The sequence below is a fragment of the Protopterus annectens genome, chromosome 13.part0 (genome assembly GCF_019279795.1).
Source record: "Protopterus annectens isolate FY-2018-M chromosome 13.part0, PAN1.0, whole genome shotgun sequence".
NCBI classification, from domain to species: domain Eukaryota; kingdom Metazoa; phylum Chordata; order Ceratodontiformes; family Protopteridae; genus Protopterus; species Protopterus annectens.
The window spans coordinates 519,330,867-519,357,261 of NC_056747.1; the positions used below are offsets into that span (position 1 = coordinate 519,330,867).

The following is a 26,395-nucleotide window of genomic DNA, read 5'->3' on the forward strand; positions in this document are numbered from 1 at the left end:
GAGTAATGCACACCTGTCACTGTCCCTGATTTCACAGACCTTTTGATTTTGTCATAGTTTTGTTCTGTCTTGCGTAAAATGTTTGATTTGCTGATAAATCATTCAGAATTACAGATGGTCAATAAATCCAGACATCAGAGTTTTATATTTATTGTCGAAAAAATGCATGTTGATGCAAAAGGTGTTATCCTATTAACTTTTAAGTGAGAGTAATATGTAAAACATGTACCTGATTTTGTGCCTTTATTCTGCTATTACTTTTGGCACTGAGCAGAATTCTTCAGCAAAGACGTTGAGAGTTATAGTATCTAGTGTTTTCCCAGCATTTATAAAACTCCCTGAAAGATAAAACCCATCCTTGAATATTGGCAGCATCAGCTCTTCTTAATTTCCAAGATATGCACTGAGATCAGTAACTCTGGGCTGTTGATCTCTCTAGTGCTTACCTTAGTCATGCTCCTTATCTGCTTTATCCTAACAGGGTCATATCACAGCCTTGTTCAGCTTAAAGAGCATAAGCAAGAAATTAATACTTGTTTTCTTCTCATTTTCCCCAACTAGCAACAACTTTTGTGGGCCCACAGACATTCAAGGATAATTAAGGGGGTCCCCCTCCAGTCATGGGTATTGCAAGTATCTATAGCAAGATATGTTAGTTTTTGTGGAGAGAATGCCCACTAGCAGGGTTTAACTAAGCCAGGGGCACTATGTCAGTGGTAAAATATTTAATGGAATTTTGAAGCCTGTTACTTGATAATTTAAAGGAAATATAAATGAGTTATTACCCACCTCATTTGTTATTTATAGAAGATTGCTGTATTAGCTTTGTTGGTCTGACAGACATGCTACAAAATATCAGGGTAAGACAACTTGCTTTGGTTGGGGTCCACCCAGGAACAGGGTGCCCCCAGCAACCGCAGGTTTTTCTGATGCCTAAAGCTGGCTATGATCCTTCTTCCACATTGCCCTCATTCTGCCATTACATCCTGGTATTCTATGACTTGTCTCTCTCTGTAAGACACTGTAATCACTGGGTATAAAAATTTCATTGATGAATGCTACGTTTGTTTTCATGTCTCTTAGTTGGTAATGTAGTTTTAAGCTGCTCACTGATGTCTAGTATGTTTGGGATTTCAGACTCCATATTTAACCAGTATTTATTTACAAGTAGTATCACTAAATGATAAATGTAAGTGATTGCTGGGACTTCAGTTTTTAACATTTTGATAAAGTGACATACTCTCTTAATGGGCGGTACCCTCCTTCTCCAAATTGTGGTAAAAATGTTTATTTTTGATAATGACTGGCTTTACCTGCATCTGAATTTAATAAAGCTAGGGAACTCCACATGAAGAAAAGAGGCACAAAAAATAGCTATTTACTGCCCTGCTCCACATGGCATGACCCTGTCAATAACTACATTGGTCTGTATTCAGAGTAACTCTCAAAGCAAAGAAATGCAAATCACTGTGAATATGGATCAAAATGTAGTAGTAATAGTAATAAAAAAATCCGAAAATTAACTCCATTCTTTCTTTTTATGATAAAGTAGACAGCCATCCCCAGGCATTAAGACAAATGTCACAGAGATCATTGCTGACTTAAGAGTTGAGCCCATCTGAAGCTTATTGAAGCTAAATTCATTGATTTGGAAGCTTGAGGTCATAGAAGAAAATTCAGGTTCGCAATCATATCAGAAAAGGAAGAGGGAGTGGATTGTATGAATACATGAAAACAAAGTACTACGGACCGGAATCCCAGAAGATGAAATAAAAATTGAGAGGGCTCACTGGATTTTCATCCCCCAGCAGTCGAGTTCATATGCCCAGACCAACCCCAGTTACACTTGAGACTTGACATTCTCAGTGATAGTTCTCTCTCTTCCCTGTGTACATGAAAAATTAAGATTCCTGACTTGAGTGCTCTCGGATCATGTGTGAAAAGCCTTTCATCCGACTGTGAATCAAAATTATTTCATTTGTTCTGAAGATGGACAACAGAGAAGCAGTGGGACAATCCTATCTGTTAATCCACATAGCAGCAGCATAGAATAGCACAGGACCTAGGTATCAAAGATTTTTTCTTTTTGAGAACTTAGAATGAGAAAGGTTATCCGTTATTAAATCTTTTATGTATTGCTTGAACTAGATAAGTGAACTTACCAGGGTGCAGTGTGTGTTGCTCCTTGGTAAGGCACACTGTACTATAATAAACTACCTTACACCACCATTCTCTGCCATGTTATTATGCCTGATTATGATCCATAAGGAAATCTGTGCAAGTCACCATGGAGGGAGCGTCACTGGTTGGGGCTTGGAGGAGGTAATGTGTGTTAGCAGATTTGCCTGCATCATAGGCAACTGCATTACTGGGAGGGATTTTTCTGCCAAGCATTGGATGTGGCGTCTTTTTTGTTTATTTTTATTTACTATGCAAGTGTGTTCTTAGCATAGTGTACTGAGCATCACTAGCAGGGGAGGGGAATCGCTGCTCTTGGGCACACAGCACTGTTGCCTGGGATGAGAGTCCTTTCCTTTCCTTTAGGTTACCCCACCAGGACCAACCAGTACTGCAGTAGTGCTGGTGTTAGAATTGTGTATGGTTGAGAGGAGGGGATTTGCATATGTACTTAGCTTACTCAGTAGGAGCAAGACCATGTATGTGGTCATGACCCACTGTGTACTGATCTTTCTGAATTGATACAGGTTTGGCACATAGATTTACTGCATACCAGCCTTGCTGCACTGCACATCAGTATTTGATTACTGTCCATAGTGACCTTTTGTCCTGGGATAAAATTATTGTTGTAATAAATAATGTACACAGACTTTAAACTATTGTAGAAAAGTGTTTTTTTTCATTTATGTATTTGTTACCTTACAGTATTATGTAATTAGATTGCTGCCACATTTTTCCCCCCATTACAGCTGCTATATTAATTCAGCAGTCTGTTTTTATAGATTGATACTTCTTGACTACATTGTTCAGTAGTGTCATTCATATGTCTGCTTTATTTCTCTAGGAGAAGGTATCACTAATGCGTCAGACACAGCAATAGGTGTAGAAGACCTGAATATCATCCAGGTGACTATTGCAGGTACTAATTATTGAAATTTTATACTACAGTATAGCATGCTTTCACAAAATGAGTATTTACTGAAAAAATGAAAACTGTTGCTGAATCTGTTTGGTAATAGTACCGTTAGGTAGTTTTTCTAAAACACTTTACAGTTTATTGGACTTTGTGGCAGAATGACACCTTTGACAACCTCTTTATGAAAAATGCAAAAGTTTTGCATTGTGTATATTGTGCCATTGTTATTAAACTAACCCCATGTACTCTTTTTTGAGGTAATTTTTAATTAGATATTATACTTTAATGGCATAACATTTGCGTTTGTTGCCATTTACTGGTGATTGTGGGTGCCTAGACTGGTGTGTTGTTTTTTTGCAAACAGCCTACCATTTGCTAGGTTATGTTGTGGATGATTTGAATGCTTTGTGTCATTCATTGCCATTCGTCTTTCTGATAAGTGGTTACAAGCTGTGAGAGTGCTTGCATGTATATTGTGCATATGTACAGTATGTATAAAAACTATACACACCTCTGTTAAAATGCCAGGTTTTTGTGATATAAAAAAATGAGACCACAATAAATCATTTCAAAACTTTCCCCATCTTTAATGTGACCTATAACCTGTATAATTCAATTGAAAAATAAATCTGTTAGGGGAAAAATATAAAAAATAAAAATTACAATAAGCTGGTTGCATAAGCATGCATACCCTTAAACTTTTACTTTGTTGAAGCACCTTTTCATTTAATTACAACATTCAGTCTTCTTGGGTACACACCTGCCACCAATTAAAGAGACTCTGATTAACCCCAAATAAAGTTCAACTCCCCTTGTAGGATTTTCTTGACATTTACTCAGTTGCCTGCTACAGCATAAGACATGGCTAGCAGAGATCTTGCAAAGCATTAAAGGTATCTCGTTGAAAGGAATCAGTCAGGAGAAGGGTACAAAAAATTTCCCACAGCATTGGATATACCATGGAACACAGTGAAGACAGTCATCAAAAAGTGGAGAAAATATGGGACAACAGTGACATTGCAAAGAATTGGACATCCCTCCAAAATTGATGAAAAGACAAGACAAAAACTGGTCAGGGGGGCTGCCAAGAGACCTACAGCAACACTGAAGGAGCTGCAGGAATTTCTGGCAAGTACTGGCTGTGTACTACATGTGACAACAATCTTCCGTATTCTCCGTATGTCTGGATTATGGGGTAGGATTGCAAGATGGAAGCCTTTTTTTGCACAGAAAAATATCCAGACCTAGCTAAAATGTGTAAACCACTACATCAAGTCTCCCAAAAGCATGTGGGAAAATGTGTTATGGTCTGATAAGACCAAGGTTGAACTGTTTGGCCACAATTCCAAAAGATACATTTGGTGCAAAAACAACACTTTGCATCACCAAAAGAACACCATCCCCACGGTCAAGCATGATGGTAGCAGTATCTTGCTTTGGGGTTGCTTTTCTTCAGCTGGAACTGGGGCTTTAGTCAAGGTGGAGGGAATTATGAACAGTTCCAAATACCAGTCACTTTTGGCCCAAAACCTTCAGACGTCATTTTAAGATGTAAACTGCACCATAATGCATTGCAGATTCTGAACTGTATTCAGGTGAATATAACATGTTTAAGTGTTAACATTGTCTATAACCAAACAATGCAGACTTCTGCTTTCATCCCACCCTGTTATTTTTCCCTCCCTAGTTTTTGCTCCCAGTACCTTTGTTCCTTTGCTACTTTCCTTCAGAAAATTTCAGACCCCTCTTGCCTATTTTCTGTTCGCCCTGTTTGCAGACATGCATATTGGTAAAATTTCCTTTCTTCATTACAGTGCTACCTCTGTTTGGTTATTTTTATTAAGGACTTTTATCCAAAGTTAATTTTTTCTCAACTTACATCCCTTTTTCTTATCTTCTTCCGTTTTGATTTATAACTTTCTACTTGAGTTATGCATATAAGCCTTAATTGCAGATCAGCTTATCCCATTTAATTCTTGCCCTCTTCCCTTCCCAAATAAATTCCTTCTGTTATTTATTATCATTTACAGCTTCTCCCCTGGTTGATAAAAATCTCTGATCTGTAGATAAAACCAACGTATTTTGCTGTCTATGTCCATTATGCAAAGGTCCCAGATTCTCAATGTTTGTATCATTTTTTTGTTTAGTTTCCATCTGCACATATCCATAGCTGATATAACAGAGTCCTTTTTAGTCCATATGACTGAATGTTTCATTTATTCAGAGCTGTTCATTTGACGATGACACTACAGATTTTGAGAGATTTTAACATCTGAAGCCATTCTTGGCAAGAAAAATGAATTTGTCGTTTTTAACTTAAATTGCTTGTTTTCATTGTACTGTGAAAGATTTATGTACTGTTTATTGTTTTACTGCACTTCTTTAAAGTTGAATTTTTAAGTGCTGTGTAAGGGCTGCTGTTCTGCATTTAAATAGACTGTATCTAGTGTTTTTCTGTTAGTATTAGGCATCTGTTTATGGTTCCCTAACACATGGGCTCCAAACCAGTCATTTCACATTAAGAGGGTCAAAGTCTGCACTCTTGTGGCAGGAGAGGGTTGATTACTTGGGGTCCTTTTCACAATCTGTATCATTCCACTTTTTCCATTCAGCCTGATGTCCCATTGAATGTCCATCCTTTCTTTGTCAAATTCATGTGTTTGTATTTATCCAAATGCATCTCCTTTAACTTTGCTATTTGCACCCCGCACTTGTAAATGTAATTCAGTGCTCTCTGCTTTTTGTCTATACATGTAAGGCCATTTACATTCTGGGATAGCTTTATAAGAATGACATATTATACATAGCAGTTCTTTTGAGTATGTTTTCAACTTGCAGTTACCTAAATACACTAGAGTTTGGTGTGATGATCTTATATGTAGTTGCTTCTGATCTCTTTTTGAACCCATGTCACATTTTTCCTAGACGTTTAACTTTAATAAAAACAGTCAAGAAACAAAAAACTAAATTCATTTTCAACATGCCATCCCCTCTTAATTCATTGGAAAAGCACAAATCTATTGATACATTTTTCCAAAAAGGTGAAAAAAAACATACCCATCAAAGTAGGAGTAGTTGCCCTAAAAGTGATGGCTGCACCCACAGGCATTACATGAGAAAGAACACAGAATAAAAAGTGAAATACAGTCAACCATACTGAAACACACAGAAAAATAAAGTAAAAAGTACTTACTTATGAACCTAAAATAAAATAAAAATATGTCTGACCATGCAGGCTAGTTCACTGTAAAGTTTATTGAGCACTTTTGTCTAAATGAGAATATTTCATCAGAATAATGGAGCACACAGGGAATTAAACATGTATAGAATACACAGCAAGTCATGTGGTCAGCAACCACCAATAACGATTATTTCACTCTATTGTGTTTCTGTTTCAAAGTACAGTTGATACCCACATAATCATTAAACTCTGGTAGTCTGTCAGCAAGTAATTCCAGTTGCCAAAGTAGTTAATTAAAAGTAAACTTATTTTACCAAACACCACTTCTATCCCAGTATTCAACCTTCTCTAAAGCAAAAAAGAGAAACCCATTAAATCAGGGCAAGCAAGACATGCTTTGCCAGAGTATTGCTGTTAGAATTTTTCTTATAGTATACATGTGTTGACATATCCCGTCCCTTAACCTTTTCTTAACCACATAATAAGATGAATTTGAGGACCTTGTTAAATAGTTATATCACCTACTGCAGCATATTGACTGACATTGATGCACCTACACTGCTTGTAGGTGCCACATTTTGGCATACTAACATGTAGGCTGGAAGTTTGATGTGGGTTACCCCTCTCAAAGCAGCCATTAATAGTCATGCCACCATTATAATAAAAATTTGGTTTAACACGCACCTCACTGAAAAGTCCATCAAAATAGTTAAAAAGTTGTCAGTACTTGGATATGGTATTACTAATTTATTTGTCTCTGGACAATTACAAACACATAACCTTGAAACAAGCATTATTATTGATTTGTACTTTATTGCTATCCATGATGTGTAAGGGTTTCTGCAAAGTAGTGGCAGAAACTATTCCTTTTAGATAAAAACCTCAGCAGTAACATCAGAAATAAGCTCCAAGTGGTATGATCTGTCAATAAACTGAATTGTGTCAAAAAACCAAGGCCTCCAATACTAATTGAGGTAAACACACTGTCCTTTGAAAATATTTTTCTTCATCCAAAAGGGGTGGTTGCTATGAAAGTAGAAGTAAAAATTAGTAAAAGTTGACTTTCTAAAAAATCTTATATTTAAAACAACTCTTCATAATTCTTCTAGATTGTTACATCAAGAAAATCAGTGCTGGAAACAAAAAAAAAATGATAGGCAAATAGTAAAAAAAAAAATCACATTTTTCTCCAAAAAGTCCAAGAACATCTCAAGTTCACGTAGTAAGCCAGTCCGTAAAAATAGTCATCTAAAAATATTTGTAGTCTGACTTGCTGGAAATAAGAACTTTGAAAACCTTATGCTTCTCCAAGTAAACCAACAAGATTAGATAAATGGGTGGTGATACAGTACCCATAGCAGCACCAGAATACGTCTTAAACTAATTTAAAGACTTAAATTGTTCAACAAGTCCAGCACCATAAAAACACAAACCAACTTGATGTCAATACCACCAATAAATTTATCATCAAAAAGAATGTCATAATACCATTCCATTCACAAATTCTGGGGAACAACTGTAAGTTCCTTGCATCAGCCATGGCCAGTATAGTGTTTATGATGGATCATCCATGTTATGTAAAATATCAAGAAGGTGCCAAGATCTGTCAGCACCCAGGGAAACAAATCCATAATGCCCTGAAGTTTTATTAAGTAGTTACTCCATGCTGGTTGTGCCATGCAGCAAGTTCCTAATCTGTAGCACTGTGATACACACCTGTGTACCATTCACAGATGATGGCAGTCATCTGAATGCCACTGTTCAACACCATAATCCATGACTGTAACTCACAGCAGTAAGTAGCAGAGGATTAAATATAGCTCGTGTGATGCAAGTGTGCAATTGCACATTGTTTATGAGTAGCCTGAACAGTTCATTTACCATTCTGATTGTACCGCAAGTGACTTAGTCCCATCATAGTGTTTTAATGATGGATCACTTATTACTAATTTCTTACATTTGTTAACACCTTTATTGAATTATCACTTAAAACAGACAAACACACATTTACATAAAAGAAAACAAACCATATTATTATATTCCCAGTTGCAAACATTATACATCACGTATGTTCTTTTGTATAATCAGTCCAACATTACATAAATTGATTACTTCCTGCCTTCACTTAAACCTCACTCCAACTCAAAAACATTATTCTGCATGTATTGTTCTAACAATTTCCATTTTTTTTTTCTATTCCTCGGATTTATTAATCTGCCGTGCAGGACTAAACTAGTCCTGCACGTAAGCGGCAGTTTAAGAGGAGGACAGCAGTGTGCCATGCATATTAATGAAGGCACTCTGCCTGAGCTCCAAATCCTACACTGAGTGTGGACAAGTGTAGGGGGGGGGGTGTTTGAGAGCAGAGCGCTCAGAATAAACACGCCCCTGCAAAGTAAAACAGAAGAAAGTGCAAATAAATGAGCAAAACCACTCATAGGTGTCCACATATCTCCACCAGCAGCCCCTATGTGTTCAACAGCAACAGTACATTGAAATAAAATGAAGAAACCCTTGTATTAATTTTATTTAAAACCCCCGAGTACAACTAACCATAGGTGCACGGGTATGCCCATCGCTTAGCTACGGTTAAAGCAGCTGAAAAGGCAGAAGATGATAATAAGGAATATATATGCAAATGAAGCAGCACAGCAATAGTGTCGTTGTTAGAGCATCCGCCTAATAAACAGGCATCCCCAGTTTGAGTCCCACTGCAGCACAAATCATTTTCCATGGGAAATCTGTATGTGAACATTTTTACATCATTTTGCAGTATAACCTACATAATATTTAAATGTGAACTGGAGTACTGTATGAAATGCGCATGTGAAGTGTCAGTGTCATAATGAATAAGGCACTAGTAAGCAGGTTTAAGCACAAATAAGGAGCGGTAAGCGTGTCTAAGTTCGTTTGCGCAGGGGTAAGCATTGCGCACACAGATTAAGCAAAGTAGAAGCTAACTGAGAGTAAGAAACTGTAACTGGAGGTTAGCAGTGCTTACTGTCGCGCAGACCTATGCAAACCCACTTACAACCGCTTTAAAGTGCCTTAATCACTCTGGATCCAATGACCCATATTTTGCCCAGCAACATAATAAACCGCCGCTGCAAGGCTCAAACCTAGTACCCTATACACTATAGTCACAGTAGTTAACCACTAAACCATCATAGCAATAAATATGCATGAGGTATCAGCAAACTAAGTCTTGCCACAGGAAATCAAACCAAACGTGAACTGAATCTATGTACAGTGTGAAGTGGTATAAACTGCTACATAACAGAAATATGTGAACTGGAGTACTGCAGTAAGGCCAGATGTGAGGTGTTATTGCAATAAAGTGTTGAAGTTCCCAGGACCGCATACAGCGTACGTACACATGAATCAAGGATACAAGACACATATATAACATGTAATGAAGAAGACTTCAGTGCAAAAAGGCAAATATCATCCAAATCGAATATTAAGCATTGCTAAGCATTGCACAGCACTGCTACCCAGACTACTGGCAGGATACTACCAGTGGGAGAAACCGTGTCAACCTACAAAGTCAAATCATAAACAAACATGCGTTCATCCCTAGCGGGACGACCCCAGACATACTGCTAAAAAGAGTCCTTGGGGTAACATACCATGCCTTACAGGTAAGCAAAGAAGGATATGTATATTCGCGGACTGAATGTGTGAGAACCCTGAAGATCCATGGGGTGAGACAACTTACATGATGGGTCCTGAGAAGTGGTGAGTGGGCAATATGTAGTGGTGTGGTGAGATTTGGATGGAACCTGTAGGAAGGATGATTGATGTGGAAGAGGGAGGGGGTGGAGGGAATGATGGGCCGAGGTATGCTGGCGTTGGACGGACCCGTTCTAATGGGACCGCCCCATGGATGTAAGTGATACAGGAGTGGGGGGACAGGAAGGTAACTGAGACATGCCATTTCCCATGGCAAAGCACATCATTTAATATGTATGTTGCATATCCCATGGAATAACATATATATGACCTGGAGTACTGCTGCCACGAAAGGAAAAAAAAAAATATATATATATATATATATATATATATATATATATATATATATATATATATATATATATATGTGTATAAAACCTAGAGTACTGCAGGAAATGCACATGTGAGGTGTTTGTATCATTATGCATAAAGCATTAGTTAGGTTAAGCAGCAAGAAGCAGTAGTAAGCATATGTCAGCACTAGTAAGCAAGTTTAAAGGCCATACATCCCATACATCCACATGTCGTTTTTTATATATATATATATATATATATATATATATATATATATATACACAGCAATATGTATATATATATATATGCAGACATAAACATATATATGTGTGTGTGTATGTGTGTGTGTGTATATAAATATATATATATATATATATATATATATGTGTGTGCGTGCGTAGATATATACAGATATATATCTATGATAGGAAACAGCACCCAAGAGTGACATATGTTCACAGGCTATGGCAATGGAAGTGAGGGGCCCAAGCAAGAAACATGTAACACATAGCATGACCCCCCCCCCCCCAAGCCGGACAGAGGAAACATATAAACAAACCCACAAACAATGACCATGTAAATAGTCCACTGCTCCCCAGACCACGGGCAGGATACAACTGGGGGGGGGGGGCACAGTGGACCCGTGAAATCTAATCTTGGATCACAGACAGGAGAATCCCTTGCAGGACACCCCAAAAATTGTCATAATGTTGGAGGAAGCCAGTGTGATGACCTTTCAAGGCGGTGTGTACATACCCAGAATACAAGGGTGGGAAAGCCTGATGGGGGATGACCCATGGGTCGAGACAACGTACGAGATGGGTCCTGTGAAGTGGAGAGTGGGCAGCATGTCGAGGTGTGTTCAGACCTGACCTGCACCCAGAGTAAGGATGAGTGCTGTAGAGGAAGTGCGGGTGGGGGAACTATGGGTAGCTAGTTATGGGTCTAGGCGTGCAGGTATTTGCTGGAGTGGGTCTATACGGACAGCCCCAGGGATGTAAGAAAAAGTGTTCATTGGGCAGAGGCGCTGCCCAGTGAGCAGCCACACCCGCTACGAGTCCCAATGCAGCAAAGTCTAATTTATATGGCAAAGAACAGAATAACCTGATGTAGATGTATATATGTAGAGGTATGTGTGTGTATATCTACCCATAGCTATATGGAGATATAACTCTCCCTCTCCGTAGTATATATGTCTACATACAGAGACAGAATACATATAAATACCCACATATAGATATATACATATGCAGACTCACATACACCCATATGTTCACAGGCCATGCCAGTAGGGGTGAGGGGTGCAATCAACAAACGTGTAACACATAGCAGCACCCCCCCACACCTAGACAGGTGAACCATACAAACACACGATACAAGTAAACACTCCACTGCTTCCCAGACCACAGGCAGGATACTACCAGTGGGAGAGACCTGCCAAGTCTAATCTTAAAACAAAGACATCAGTGTCCCTTGTGGGACACCCCAAAAATAATGATCATCGGAGTCATTCCCTCTAACGATTTATCTAACAGACCATGTACATACACGGACCAGAAGATTGGGCAAGCTTGATGACCCATGGGTCGAGACAACGTACGACATGGGTCCCGACACGTTGAGAGTGGGCAGTGTGTAGTTCATAGGTAGGTACTAGGCTATCGGCCCAAGGGCCTACGTAAGCCTAGCCAGCAAGGTTCCATGGCTTACGCCACCCAAGAAAGTTATTTTCCTGTGCCACTGTCGAGCAGAGACACAGAAGTGATCCCTGGAGTGAATTTACTATTTCCCATCCACTCATCAAGATTTTTCTTGAAGAGTGCTAATGAAGAACTTTGCTTGACATAGATGGGTAGCTTGTTCCAGAGTATAGGAAGTCTCTGGGACAGGAATCTATCTCTCCAGCATGTCCTGTTTTGTTGTGGTGACAAGGTTTAGGTCCCTAGAGCATGTAGCTCGGAGTTTTTTGAGGAGGTCAGTGTAGGGCATTTGTTTGAGGCCAGTAATCCTCTTTTTGAGGTACTTCTGTGGCCTTTCCAGCTGCTGCAGATGTCTTGTGAGGTACATTCCAAAAGGGGCATTGTACTCTATAATGGGTCTAATGAGTGACGAGTAGAGGGGAACAATGACCTTTCTTTTCCTGGATGAGAACCCTTTTATGATGAGGTGTGCCACGTAAAAGGACTTCCTGACTATTGTGGCGATGTGACTATCAAAGGAGACTACTGTCTACCTGGGTCCCAAGGTCTCTTATCACGCATTCGGTATTAAGTAGATTGCTGCCTATGTTTTAATTCATGGGTACAGAGTTTTTACCAAAGGGGATGACACTGCACTTTTTGATATTGAGCTTGAGGCCATGGCTCTGACACCAGGCATCTGTCTCAGTGAGGCCCTTCTGTAGAATGTCAACATCATTTGGGGACTTGACTATGGCTCCTAGCTTGCAGTCATCTGCGAACTTTGTTAGCCAGAGGCCTTCTGTGTTAGCCTGTACTTCAGAGAAGTAGAGACCAAACAGGAGAGGTCCCAGGACGGAACCCTGTGATTCTCCACTTGTCACTGCTTTGAGGTCAGATTTGGAGTCTGCAACTTTTACAGTGTGGGTTCTGTCAGTGAGCCAGTTGGCAACTCATCTTGTGACGTAGGGCTTTATACCTAGTTTAGTGAGTTTAGCTCTAATTCCAGAATGGGGGATGATGTCGAAAGTGTTGGCGAGGTCAAGATAGGCTGTATGAAACACCTTATCCTCATCCACGGCTTTGGTGACTGCCTCAAAGAAGTCAATCAGGTTCAGGAGACATGATCTGCCTTTTACAAACCCAAACTGGGTGGGATCCAGAGTTTGGAGGTTACCAATGTCTTTGTTTATGAGTTACATGATGATACGTTTTATAGCCTTGCAGACCAGGCTCATCAGGCTAATAGGTCGATAGTTCCCGGGATCAGTGGTGGCTCCCCCTTTGTGGAGTGGGATATCTGCTGTGCGCCATTCAGTGGGCACAAAGCCTGATGCAAGGCTATTATTGAACATGGTGCTTAAGTGGGGAGCCAGTTCGTTCTGAAGTTCATGTAAAACGCAGCCTGGGATGTTGTCCGGTCCTGTGGATGCTATGTTTTTGGCTTTAGAGAGTGCAGCTTTTACCTCCGTAGTTGTGATTACAGGGACTCTGCATTCTTCCTGTTTAGGGGGTGAGAGGGGGGTAAAGTTAGCACTCAACCGATCTGCCAGGATGTTGGCAGTATCAGTTGGTTCTGTAATTTTCGTGCTTTTCTGCTGTAACTCAGAGCAAATCTGGGTGTTGCCATCTTAGACATCTTGACATATGTTGCCATCTTAGACATCTTGACATAGCTATATAATGCTTTGTGGTTGTCCTTGGATTTAGTGGCGATGTTGTTTTCGTAGCTAGCTTTGGAGGATCTTATAAGGGATCTCAGCTTCTTACTGACCACACCTGCAGAGGAGGTACAGGTGGGAGAACTATGGGTATGCAATTATGGGCCTAGGCGTGCACGTGTTGGCTGACACAGTTGTATTCGGACCGCCCCGGGGATGCAAGTAATATTGCGAATTGGACAGAGCTTCCGCCCATATCTCTCAACCTCTAAGAGCAAAACCACTGGACAGAACCTAAACCATTGGGGGAACAAATAGGGACAGAAATCACATATTCCACTTACAACCTTGGAAAGCTGATAGAATAATAAGTTATGCATTAGCATGACTTGTCTGAAGGATGTGGAGTCTTAAACCCAAATACTTGTCTGTATTTAATGACGTCAATTCCCAGGTATTTGCCAGACAGGTGCAGATTGTAAGAGGAACACACCAATATTATGAAGCAAACTCTGGACAGTTTGCGGATTCTGTACAGTTGACAGGCATGCTTTCGCCTAACGGGCAGCCATTCCCGATATGGGTCCCACCGCAGCACAGTCCAGTTTACATGGCAAAGTACGGTATAACCATATGTGTTGCCACATAACCCACTACACAACACCTACGAACACATGTTCGCAACACCCCACTGTAGGCATGTAAGCTGATCTAATAGGCATCACAAGGTATTATTGTAGTCCTCACCCCCACTCAGGGGTGTGAGTGTCCAACGCAAACACCAAATGCAGTGCATATGCACAGCTATTGTCATATTGTCATAGACATTGCCAGCTGTGGACCTTCCCTGCAGCCTTCCTGCATATCCCTGAATAATTCCCCTACTAACACCCCCCCTTTGTGTCCCATGCACACCACATATCTATCAGTCCCTGTTCAATTTCTATTAATGTCTGCGGTTACACGTAGGTGACACCCTTTTCCCCCACTATATTGCCAGTATCTGGTGGCCTAATGGTTAAGGTGTTTGCCTTGCAAACACAAGGTGCAGGGTTTGAATCTCACGAGGGACAATTGGCTAGGCTTAAACTGGCTTGCAAGGGCAGTTAGCTTAGTACTAATCTAAATCTATGAACATGTAGTATCACAGCTGTCCCACAGGACACACGTACCTAACACATGAAGGAACACCACAAGCACACCTGGAGCAGCACAGGCTCACCAACCTGCGAACCCCCCCCAACCTCACACTCTATACCACTACATCAACTAGTGATACTGACACCTCTTGTCCTGCCTCGCATACAAATCCTAGCATCTGACAAACCTTCCCTATTGCTCCCCATTCAGTTATACCTACAGGCTACTATACAGTTACAATGTCACCCCCCCACTACCTACCTACTCCTTCGCTATTCCCCTCTACTCTTCTACACAGGTATGGAATAGCTACACCTACACCAAATGCCTGCATGTAACCTATCCAGACCTGTGAAACAGGAATCCAACCTCACCTTAAACTCACCTTTGAAAACAGTCATACCTGACATGTCAGCCTGACCTAAGTATGGATAATACCGACATTTCAATGTAAACTAAGCAGGATGAATGGAGGACGTTGCTATGTTATGTCTGTTACGCTGTATGAATGTGAACACCCCAGTATTAATTGGAATAAGTATCTGGGGTCAGTGTGGAGCTCTACACCCCGGGTCACCGCTGACAATGGACAAGCATACAGTCCGATTGTCCCAGTTGACAGATGTGAACAAGATGGCACCACATTGCGCATGTGTATGCGGGAGCAAGCGGGTGTAATCCTGTTTGGCCGCCGGTATGCGAGTACCACACTGGTGAAGCAATGTAGAGGCTAACTCCGTGCAAGATACCGCAACCAGAGGTCAGTAATGCTGTGCTTTGCGCAAACCAGTGCATACCCGCCAACAAATGTTCTACAGTGCTTTATTCACTCTGTATCCAACAGCTGTTGTGGCCATTAACAGAATAATTTGCACTGCCAGGTTGCAAACCCCTGACCCTGAACACTATAGTTGACATGAGTTCCAATTAGCCATGGTGGATACACATTCAGCTGCTGTGATCACAAACGCATCATCCAGCACAGGCATCCAACAGTATAGGAAATGTATATAAGTATGTGGATTAATACCAGAACATGTCCATTGCTCAACCACAATATTATGAGCAGTCGATGCACAGCACAGAACAGTGCCTGTCCAATCATACTGTGAGAACAGTAGTCCTGCATAATACCGAAGGGAATAATGATATACAGTGCACACCGTGGGGGCGTGTGAGCATGCTTCATGCACAGTATGTCACACCTGGGATGTTGGTTCTGTGGAACCGGGAGATGAGGCTGGCCAGGTATGTGAGCAAACCGCTGCTACACAATACCCTGGCAGGATGCTACCAGTGGGATAAACACTGTAGACCAGCTAGGTCTACTTTTGACACAACAACAGGTCTGTCCCTGGCGGGATGAACTAACAGTTGTGGGTCACATCAATGTCACCACCAGTATTGGAGGAGGATCAAGGGAAGGCTGGTACGTACATGGACTAAACAGATGAAGAGCCTGCAGACGCTTGGGTGGGGACAGTATGCTGGAGGTGTACCGAGACGTGCAGAGAGGGAAATGTGTGGAGGTGTGGTATGGCAGGGCTAGCAACCGGGGAATGGATGGATGCTGTGTACGTGGTGCTCGGGGGCCGGGGGAAGGGAGTGGGTATGTCATTATGGTAGACATATGCAAACGAAGTAAAACCACAATAGTGCAGTGGCCAGATCATCCGCCTAAAGCACGTGCATGTCCAGGTTGAGTCCCACTGCAGCACATCCTATTTTCCATGTGATATCCGTATGTCAGCATCGTTGTGCTGTATAATCTACTAAGTAACATTTGTATAATTGCACAGTACTGCTGCCTTAATTGCACATGTGAAGTGTCATAATGACTAGGACACTAGTAAGCATGTGTAAGTGCATAACAGCAGTAGTATGCATGGATAAGCAGTTGTAAGTATGTGTACGTGTATTTGTGCGGGGGGGAGCATTGCCTACATAGATTGAGCTAAGTAGATGCTAGCTGAGTGTAAGGAAATGCAACCCGAGGTTAGAATTGCTTTGCTCTGTGCAAACCCGTGGACACCCGCGTACAACTGCTCAAATGTCCCTAACTCACTTTGTATCCCACAGCCAATGTTCTGCCCTGAAACAAAATATACAGCCTCTGCAAGGTCCAGACCAGGGACCCTGCACATCATACACTACATGATTTTCCGGTAAACCATGGCAGATGTACATAACCCCTCATTTCACATACGTATTATCCAGCACAGTCAACAGCTCAGGAAATGCAGTAATAACACACCACACAACCTCTTAATGCATGAATCCCGGACATAGTGCACCATAATGTGGGTACATATAGGGATATCTGTCATTATCTTGCTCTAATACACTTAAAACATTGCAGGTTACACAGTTATATGTAGTAGAACACATATATTGATGGAGATGATATGTCTGAAACACGTACGTGTCGGCACGAATGACTGACCTCAGTCCTACGGTCATCCTTGTCAATTGCCAAGAGAATGAGGTACAGGCCACACAGATAGGCCAAACATGCATGGTCATATGGACAGATATACATCCGTAAATGTAGTGAGATAAACAGCTATAGGTGTATATATATATATATATATATATATATGTATATGTGTGTGTGTGTGTATGTATGACTCAGAAATAATCATATAACAGCAATCGTACATAGATTAATATGTTCAGTGAATATATCTATATATATATATATATATATATATATATATATATATATATATATATATATATACATACATACACAGATATATATATATGGATACATATACATAGCTAGAGCTATATCAATGTCCATTTCTATCAGTCTTTATATGGGGGTTTCACATATATACCTATTCAGATATACATAAATATATATGTATATACAGATAGACATGTGTATATGATTTCCACATGGGATTGGACTCTTGGCCCACTCCATACTACATAACAGACCATGAGCACAGTTAATGGGGGTGGGGGCACAAATGAGGGACACCTGGTAATTACTGCTATGTAACCCTCCCCCCAGCCCTAATGGATATGTTGTGCAATCCAATATCCAGCACATGCAGTACTTGACAGCAGGACCCACCACAACACAACTACAATGCTCTAACAGTAATCCATGTCACCTGTACATGTCAAGCCAATATCTGTAACATATCATGCAGATACGCCATTGTACCATAGGGAATGTACTATGTTGAAGGGGTACACATTACAACGGTATAGATATGCACACACATCCATACATTGACAATCGTGTGCAAGTATATATATATATATATATATATATATATATATATATATATATATATAAGATATATGGGTACATACACATATATACACAGACAAAGGGTATTTGTAGCCGTACATAAGTAGAAGTAGTGTAGACGAACTAGGTGCAATGTATATCCCCAGCCACAAGCCCTGTAACTGGTACCTGTGACATGTGTGGTGTAGTAACCAGCCCCACAAAGGGGATACTTACTTTGCACATATACCCACTCACAATTCAAAGGACATGATACGACACACAGGTATGTATACACAGACAACTTTTATTTGTGTACCATACAATAATGTATGCCATTACTGACAGCATATGGATGTTGATGTATATAACCAGTGATGGATGCAAGGCTCACACAAAACAGTAGAGGCAGAGAGTGCGGATATATAACATACTATGGTGTCCAGGCTAATCCCTTCAACTCGTACAACAGTAGACAAAGGATTTGCTTGCACGATGTGTAGCAGTCAACAATGTCAGATTTAGTTCAGCAGCCTCCAATTACACCCTGTAGTCAAGCCCTTGGGGGACATTCATTACTTGTGGTAATGTTCAGTGTATGTGTCATATGTATGGTCCCTGACTAACAAATGTTCTGGGTGTCCATGCTATGACTGGGATGATAGTAGGAATGCTAGCAGTAGTTAATGATAGGCCATTACCTAACAACCCCTGACTGTATCAGAGCAGGACAAAGGCAGGAACACAGGGCCATACCCGCAATATTGCAGTTACACATCCTGGAACATGCTGGTGTTACAGGATGTGTTGCAACCTACCCTTATGCAGGAATAAGATATCAAGGACACAAATGGATATAGCCATGTACTGCTAGCATGCAACACATACACTGCCAGTGTAATATCTGACACAGGACCTGTGTGGTGGGCAGACAACACATGATGGCCACACCTCTGTCCAGCTAGAGGATAGGCCCACAGTACTGAGCTATGCAGACTGACTGCAGTCCAAGGTAAACTAGTATGTACACACACACACACACACACACACACACACACACACACACACACACACACACACACACCCACCCTGTAACACCAGTACTATGCAAAGCATTACACCACTCTACTCACAGTCTGTCTGTATGTCCTGATCCTCCTACATATTTGTGGCTGCCCTGAGTGTGCAGGTTCTCCTGTAAGAGGTATTGCTACCTGCTATCTGTAACATTGATGCCCACACACAGGAAGGATGTCCATCACATAGGGAATGTACAGGGAATACGCCCACATGATGTAGGGATTTGTAGTGGGTGGATGCCATGAAAGTGGTAATTGGAAGTACTACACATGTGTACTCGTATATATGGCTATCTGGATAAGTACATGTCCATATCGTCCCACCATATGTCCTGGACATGGAGTGTAGCCGTACCCCAGCCCCTATAGTCCCAATGTCGTAGTGCAAGGGGATGTCTGGTATGTATAGCTGGTATATTAATAGACGTTTGCTACTGTCATTGGGATTGTTGTCATAGACATGGTGTGTGTGGAAGGTGACATCTGCTCATAACATGTGTGCCGTTGGCTACTGACAGACATCATAAGGTTATCAAGGTACAGTACCTGCATATATAGCATGCTCGACAGCCATGTCACAGCACAGGGTAGGATACACCCGTGTGACAGTGCATACCCACAACCAATGTGAACACAGCCACATATGGTACACTAGCATAATAGTACAGTATATGGACTATCTGTCCTACACCATCCTCATACGCGCCACTCACAGAATGACCCTACATATAGTGGGCTGCTACACAGTCTGGTCTGATGGCTGTCTGTGGTATGGAACATGTGTATGTATGGCCCTACACACACGTAAGGTAAAACGGTACCATACAGTGGGGCAGCATGTAACATCAGATAGAAGGGGAGCTAGGACAATGACATCTATCACAGTCTGTACACAGGCCATAGTGCATATTAATACACATACTGCCGACATTCACCATCACTACACAGACCTCAGTACTGTACAAACATCCATAGAATTACCAGGTTATGGCATTAAGTGTAACCCCTACTGTACATGACATGTGTAGCACTCTGATATGTCACTGGCTTGTTATCGGATATGATGACACTATTTATGGTGTACAGCACATATGCACCACTTCATGCATGACCTATGTACATAGGTCGACAGAGGTGTGGCTGACCGCACATACACAGGGCCAGTATAGACATATTGCTGTGATATCCTCATTAATCTACCATTGTAACGGGGTATGTTGCAACATATGTCCAATGAGGGATATGTAATCAGAAACTGTCACGGCCTTCACCATCAACAGACTGCAATCCTCACACTGCCATCTGCATTCCACAGATAGATGCATCGTGGCTAACACATGAAACCAAAGGCACAGCACTGCCCAGTCTGCAGATGACCCTGAAGATGGGGGTTCCTGATATACATGGAACTGACATGGCAGGTATTGCGACATGTACGACAGGCATATCCAGACAAACACTGTTTTTCCAACATTACTCCATATGCAGTATAGTAGCACTTTGTCTGTAGTCAAGTCAGGCACATCCCCCTCCCATTTGTTGCCCTCTTTCCATAGTGTATGTTGTTGGAGGTAAATCCCCAACCCATCTGAAATGCTGTTTGCCAAACGACAGTTCTTTGTCCTGCTCACAGTGACAGACAAGGGGCAACACCACCAGGATTTTCTCAGGTATTGGGGTATGTTTCCATGCAATTGGCTGTGGGAATGTTACCACACCTTTTCCACATGCAGTCATCTAGGGAAGGGCTGCAATTCGTGCCGAGGCCATCAGCTGATCATGAGCATCACTTTAAATGCACATGCTGCTACCTAAGCAATGTAGGTGTGGGCCTCCACATCTGCCAGAGAGGGAGTGGAGGAGGCAGACAGAGGTGAATACGTGTCAGGGAGGGTAAAACTGATGCATGTTTGTGTCACACACCTACCAGCACAGGGTATCAAACACCCGACAGGTATGTAGTGCTATCACAGTTCGATGCTGTTTTTGGATGTGCCACATGGGTTATCTGGTGAGGAGCACTTGGAACATGTATGTGATGGTGAGTGACATTTGTAACAGGGTTACGGTAGATATACAGTAGGTGACGTACATGTGCCTGTCTGCATGGACAGGTACCAGTGTCAGCACAGGCAAACTCACACAGGGATGCAAACACATTAACACACTTGGCAGGGCCAGGAGTGCAACTCGTCACTAGTGGGATTGCCACAACACATCAATGTTCAGGGAATACATGCACCACACGGGTCATACTGAGGTCGTATGGGGAGTGAGTATGAGGGGGTGTCAGACATAAGGCGGCATGCTTCACTGTGCCCTGGGGGGGGGGAGTAGTGCATGTGGATGTGGACATACGCACCATACAACATGCACACAAACACACAGGGTGCCAGTTCGGGCATGCATGGGTGAATGTCTGCACAGGTGTGTGGTGGCCAACAGTGCCAGCAGGCTATACAAGGGTAGGCAATGGGTATACCTTGGCATCAGGCCACATGACAATGATCTGCATTCTGGCACAGGCCTGTAGCTTCTGCATTTTCCCATACAGGTGGGTATTGCATCCGTCATAGGTTCATAGGTAGGTACTAGGCTATCAGCCCTAGGGCCTATACAAGCCTAGCCATAACAATTCCCTGGCTATTTCTTCCCACATTATTTACTTTCCTGGACCCCTGTCTAGCAGGGCGACTGACGTGATCCCTGGGGTGAATTTCCTTTCTCCCATCCAATCGTCAAGGTTCCTCTTGAAGAGGTCCAAAGAGGCACTCTGCTTGACATTACCTGGGTGACTGTTGTGTGTGGCCAATGCTGTGCATCACTTGCCATGTATGCATTCCCTAGTCCATGACTTAGATGGTGTCTAGGATGTGCACACCTCCCACATGCATGTACAGTGACATGTGGAACTGTACCTGGGGTGTCTGGCCCATGCTGTGAACACAGCTTATCATCAGATGTGCCAGTCTTGCCCACATGTGGCAGGGAATGGTACTGGTCAGTAGATTTACCCTGCACCTACATTGATAGCATGCTAACAGTATTTCCTGATGTCAGTGTCATCTGTCCATACAGGGCATGTTGTCAGGCACAGTATGTCCATTGTGAGTCATGTGAGGGCACAGTGGGGTTGCTAACTGTGATTGGCAGGCCTTGATGTCACATGTATGGGTATGGCTTTGCACCCCAGCCTCTCAGCTATTTACATCTGTTATCCCTGTATGGTTGATATTGTGATATATAGTAAGGCCACCATACATGGAATTAGCAAAACCCCTCCACATTGCCCATAGGTGTCACAGACTCACAACCACCTCTACACAGGATACGAGTTACAAACACACACACACCTGTCATATCTGGGAGTAGAACCCCTACCTAACTAGTTTACTATACTACAGCACCACGCAGTTATATTATCTGCCACAGACATTACTGAAGTACATCTTTTCCCAAAGGTGTATTTCACAATTAATGACATCACCGGGACTACCAAAGTAGACCATTTGTAGTGTACTGCGAGTGAGTAGCCTATAATGCATTGCTCCATACACAGACACTGCAACACACACAAAACATCCGGAACTGGCATGGATGTAGATGGAACACTACCACCATTCTAAATTACATTACAGCAGTACGCAGTTACAGAGTGCACTATGGTGATTACTGGGCTGTCACTTTCCCAGAGATGTACGTCTAGGTGAGTGACATCAGCAGCCTTGCCAAAGTAGATTATTTGTATTGTATGGAGTGTGAGTAGCCTAAAAAGCATTGCTCTCTCCTCAGTCTCACACACACACACACACACACACACACACACACACACACATACACACACACACACATACACACACACATACACACACAGATTCACACACAAGCACACACAGTTGCCAGGGCTGGGGTTCGAACACCTACCTAACTGGTTTATCTCACTACAGCAGTACGCAGTTACAGAATGCGCTACAGCGATTACTGGGCTATCACTTTCCCAGAGGTGTACTTCTAGGTGAGTGACATCAGCAGATTTGCTAAAAGTAGAGTATTTGTATTGTATGGAGTGTGAGTAGCCTAAAAAGCATTGCTCTCTACTCAGTCAGACACGCACACACACCACACAGACGTTCTTCATGTTTCACAGTTGCAGTCATTACATTTGGGTAATCTGCTGGCAGGCTGCCCTCAGTCGGCCTGATTAACAAAGTCTTGGGTCCTGCATTGGTTGCTGTCCCTTCTTCCATGACGTCAGGTCGTCAGGGGTATAAAACATGCAGCTGACACCATTACATCAGTCTTTCTTGCCACGTGGTACTCGAAGCAGAAGCAGTTCGCAAGTGCCAGTCGGCGGACTCCTGAAATTTTTGTTTGAGTTTCAGAACCGAAGTCTTCAACTAAAAAGCTAAGTACCCCATTGGGGAAACTTTTTCTTGCTCCTTATCGATGTGAGTAAAAGTTAATAATTGCATTACTTGTGGAAAGCAAATACCTCATAAAGATTTTCATTCATACTGTATTCCTTGCGTAGGCCCTGACCACTACGTACCTTGCTGTCGGTTTTGTGCTTTATTTAATCAGCGCACTATCCGTCGTCTGTATATTTTTGCCTCTAAATATTTTGGTTCTCAGTTTAATTATCCAGAAATGTCGTTGGTTAGCCATCCGACTACCGGGATTCTGAAAAAACGCAAAGATAAAGACAGAGACAGGCTGCAGAGGTCCAAAACTGCTGACACTTCTCCTAAGCCAGTCGCCAGTTCGCCAGTACTCAGTGAGGCACTTTCGCAGCTCCTGATACCTGCCACTTCTGATTTGCAGGCCTCTACAGAGACCCATTCAGAGTCCGGTATGCCACGAGTTGCTTCAACTGTGGAACCCATGGATGTTCTACCGTGGATGGGTCCAGAGCCACTGTGCAGGCACTGGCTTCTGAGGGTGTATTCAGGCCTACAGACTTTCATATTAAACAGGTGCCTCCTTCTTCACTTAGGCCTACATTTCGAACTATGCCTAAAAAACTGACGCCCAGGCCACATGCTCAGGCCCCTATTCCTAAAAAATAAATAAGAATGGCTGAAGATCTAATAACTCTAATCAGGGGTAGCCAACCCCCCCCCCTTCTAAGAGGCGTAGGACTGAAGTTGTTTATGAATCTTCTGACCAGGATTCTGTTTTTTCCGTTTCTTCTTATGATCTGGATTTGCCCTTATCTACTTATGAGGATTCTGATGCAGAGGATTCTATTCCCTCTGCTTCCCCTTCAGAGGATTTTTCTTTTGGTGAAACCTTACATACTCTAAGGGAGCATTTCCACTGGGAAAACCAGGATTTTTCTGATTCAAAAAAGAGGCTCAGGGATTTCTTACTCCTGCCTCAGCATAGGCCTTTAGCTATCCTTCCTGTACTAGACATTGTTGTTGATGCTTTTTCGGAATTCAGTTTGGCCCCTGATTCCTTGCTTCCTGCTCCCAAAAAACCTGACAGATACTACAGGGTCCCTGAGTCACACAAGTTCCTTTTTAAAAATCCTATTGTGGATCCAGAGACTATTTCTCAGGGGCCCAAGGGTATTAAGGCTTCTATTGCTAGAAATACCTACCCCTTCTGATAGAGACTCCAGGGCGCTGGATAAATGGGGTAAGAAGGTTTACACTTCTGCAACCTTGGCCATTAGGGCTTTAAACTGCCAGTTTCATATGCTAAAGTATCAGCAACATGTTATTGGATTGCTTAAACAGAAAATGATGTTGATTCCTGATTGTGTGGAAAATAAAGAATTACAGAATTTAATGCATTCTGCTGAACAGGTTGAAAAACGTACTTTGCAATGTGGTTTTGATTTATTAGAGGCCTCTTGCAGGGCTGCTGTTACTGGGTCTGTGCTCAGAAGGCATGCTTGGCTTAAGGAGCAATCTTTACCTGATCATGTTAAAGCTAAATTGTTGGATGCTCCCTTAAATCGGGACCGCCTGTTTGGCAACAAGGCTGAGGAAGTTCTTAAAAAGATGGAAGATAAAGCTAAATCTATGCAAACTGTTAAAGATTTCTTACAAGTTCAGCCTCCTAGATTTAATAGGCACTGGCCCTCTAAAAATTGGTCCTTTCCAGCCCCTACCAGGTCTTCTCATGCCAAACCCAGACACAACAGGAACCCCAAGTTTCAGTCCCAGGGGACACACAGGACTAAGCAGTGGGGGGCCTCCACTTCCAAATCTGGGAGTAATAAGACTCCCCCCTATGGTAAACCGTGTCTCTATGACTGCCTCTTTAAATTTCCAAGCACTGATCAACTGACTGCCCCTTTGGGGGAAAGATTGCTCTTCATGCAAAGGACTGGGAGCTCATTACCCAGGACAAATGGGTTTTAAATATAGTGTCGCAGGGATGCAGATTTCACTTCCACATGTTGCCAACACCAAACTGGTGGCCGGACCTACCCCCAAACCAAAGGGCAGAGGCCCAAAAACAAGTACTTTATCTGTTAAGCATGGGGGTTATTCAGTTGGTACCAGATAAGGAAAAGGGACAAGGTTTCTACTCGAGACTTTTCCTTCTACCCAGAAAAGACCATTCTTGGCGTCCTATCCTGGACCTGTCTACTCTAAACACCTTTTTGGAGATTCCAAAATTCAAGATGCTGACTCTTCACCAGTTATTTCCTATGCTAGGCAAAGACGCCTGGTTGGCAACACTAGATTTAAAAGAAGCATACCTGTACATCCCAATCAGGGAATCTTGCAGAAAATACCTTCGCTTCAAAGCAGGCTACACACACTATCAGTTCTCTGCACTGCCCTTTGGCTTATCTACTGCACACAGGGTATTCACAAAGTGCCTAGCTCCAGTTATTGCATTTTACAGGCAAAGAAATATTCAAATATACCCATACCTGGACGATTGTCTAATTCAGGCAGAAAGCCCAGGACAAAGGGTTCTAACCGGTCTGGGGTACACCATAAACGAAAAGAAATCTCACCCGGTACCCTGTCAACAAATTATATTCCTGGGAGCAAGCTTGAATACAACTTCCCAGATGGCTTACCCCACGCCAGAGAAACAAATTAATTTGACAACCTACTTCAAACAAGCGGCCACAAAAACCCTGCTATCTGCAAGACAAATACTGCAAGCCTTGGGGTTCATGGCCTCCTGCATTCTTCTAATTCCATATGCAAGACTGCATATGAGGAAACTACAGTGGTATCTAAAAAGCCTATGGTGTCAACATTCCCAGGATCTAGAAGCAATGATTCCTATCATACCTTGCCTGCTCCTAGAGTTCCTTTGG

At 42.2% G+C, this 26,395-nt stretch overlaps 1 protein-coding gene across 6 annotated transcripts in view; it reads left to right on the top strand.

The window, feature by feature from the left end:
* The window catches only part of GTF2I (general transcription factor IIi), a 1,956,122-nt gene that overhangs the window by 1,690,047 nt on the left and 239,680 nt on the right, over positions 1-26,395 (top strand). For all 6 annotated transcript variants that reach the window (XM_044054149.1, XM_044054150.1, XM_044054148.1 and 3 more), the window contains one exon: positions 3,023-3,097. In XM_044054149.1, the coding sequence (XP_043910084.1) occupies positions 3,023-3,097 (75 nt within the window). The remainder of the gene's footprint in view (positions 1-3,022; positions 3,098-26,395) is intronic.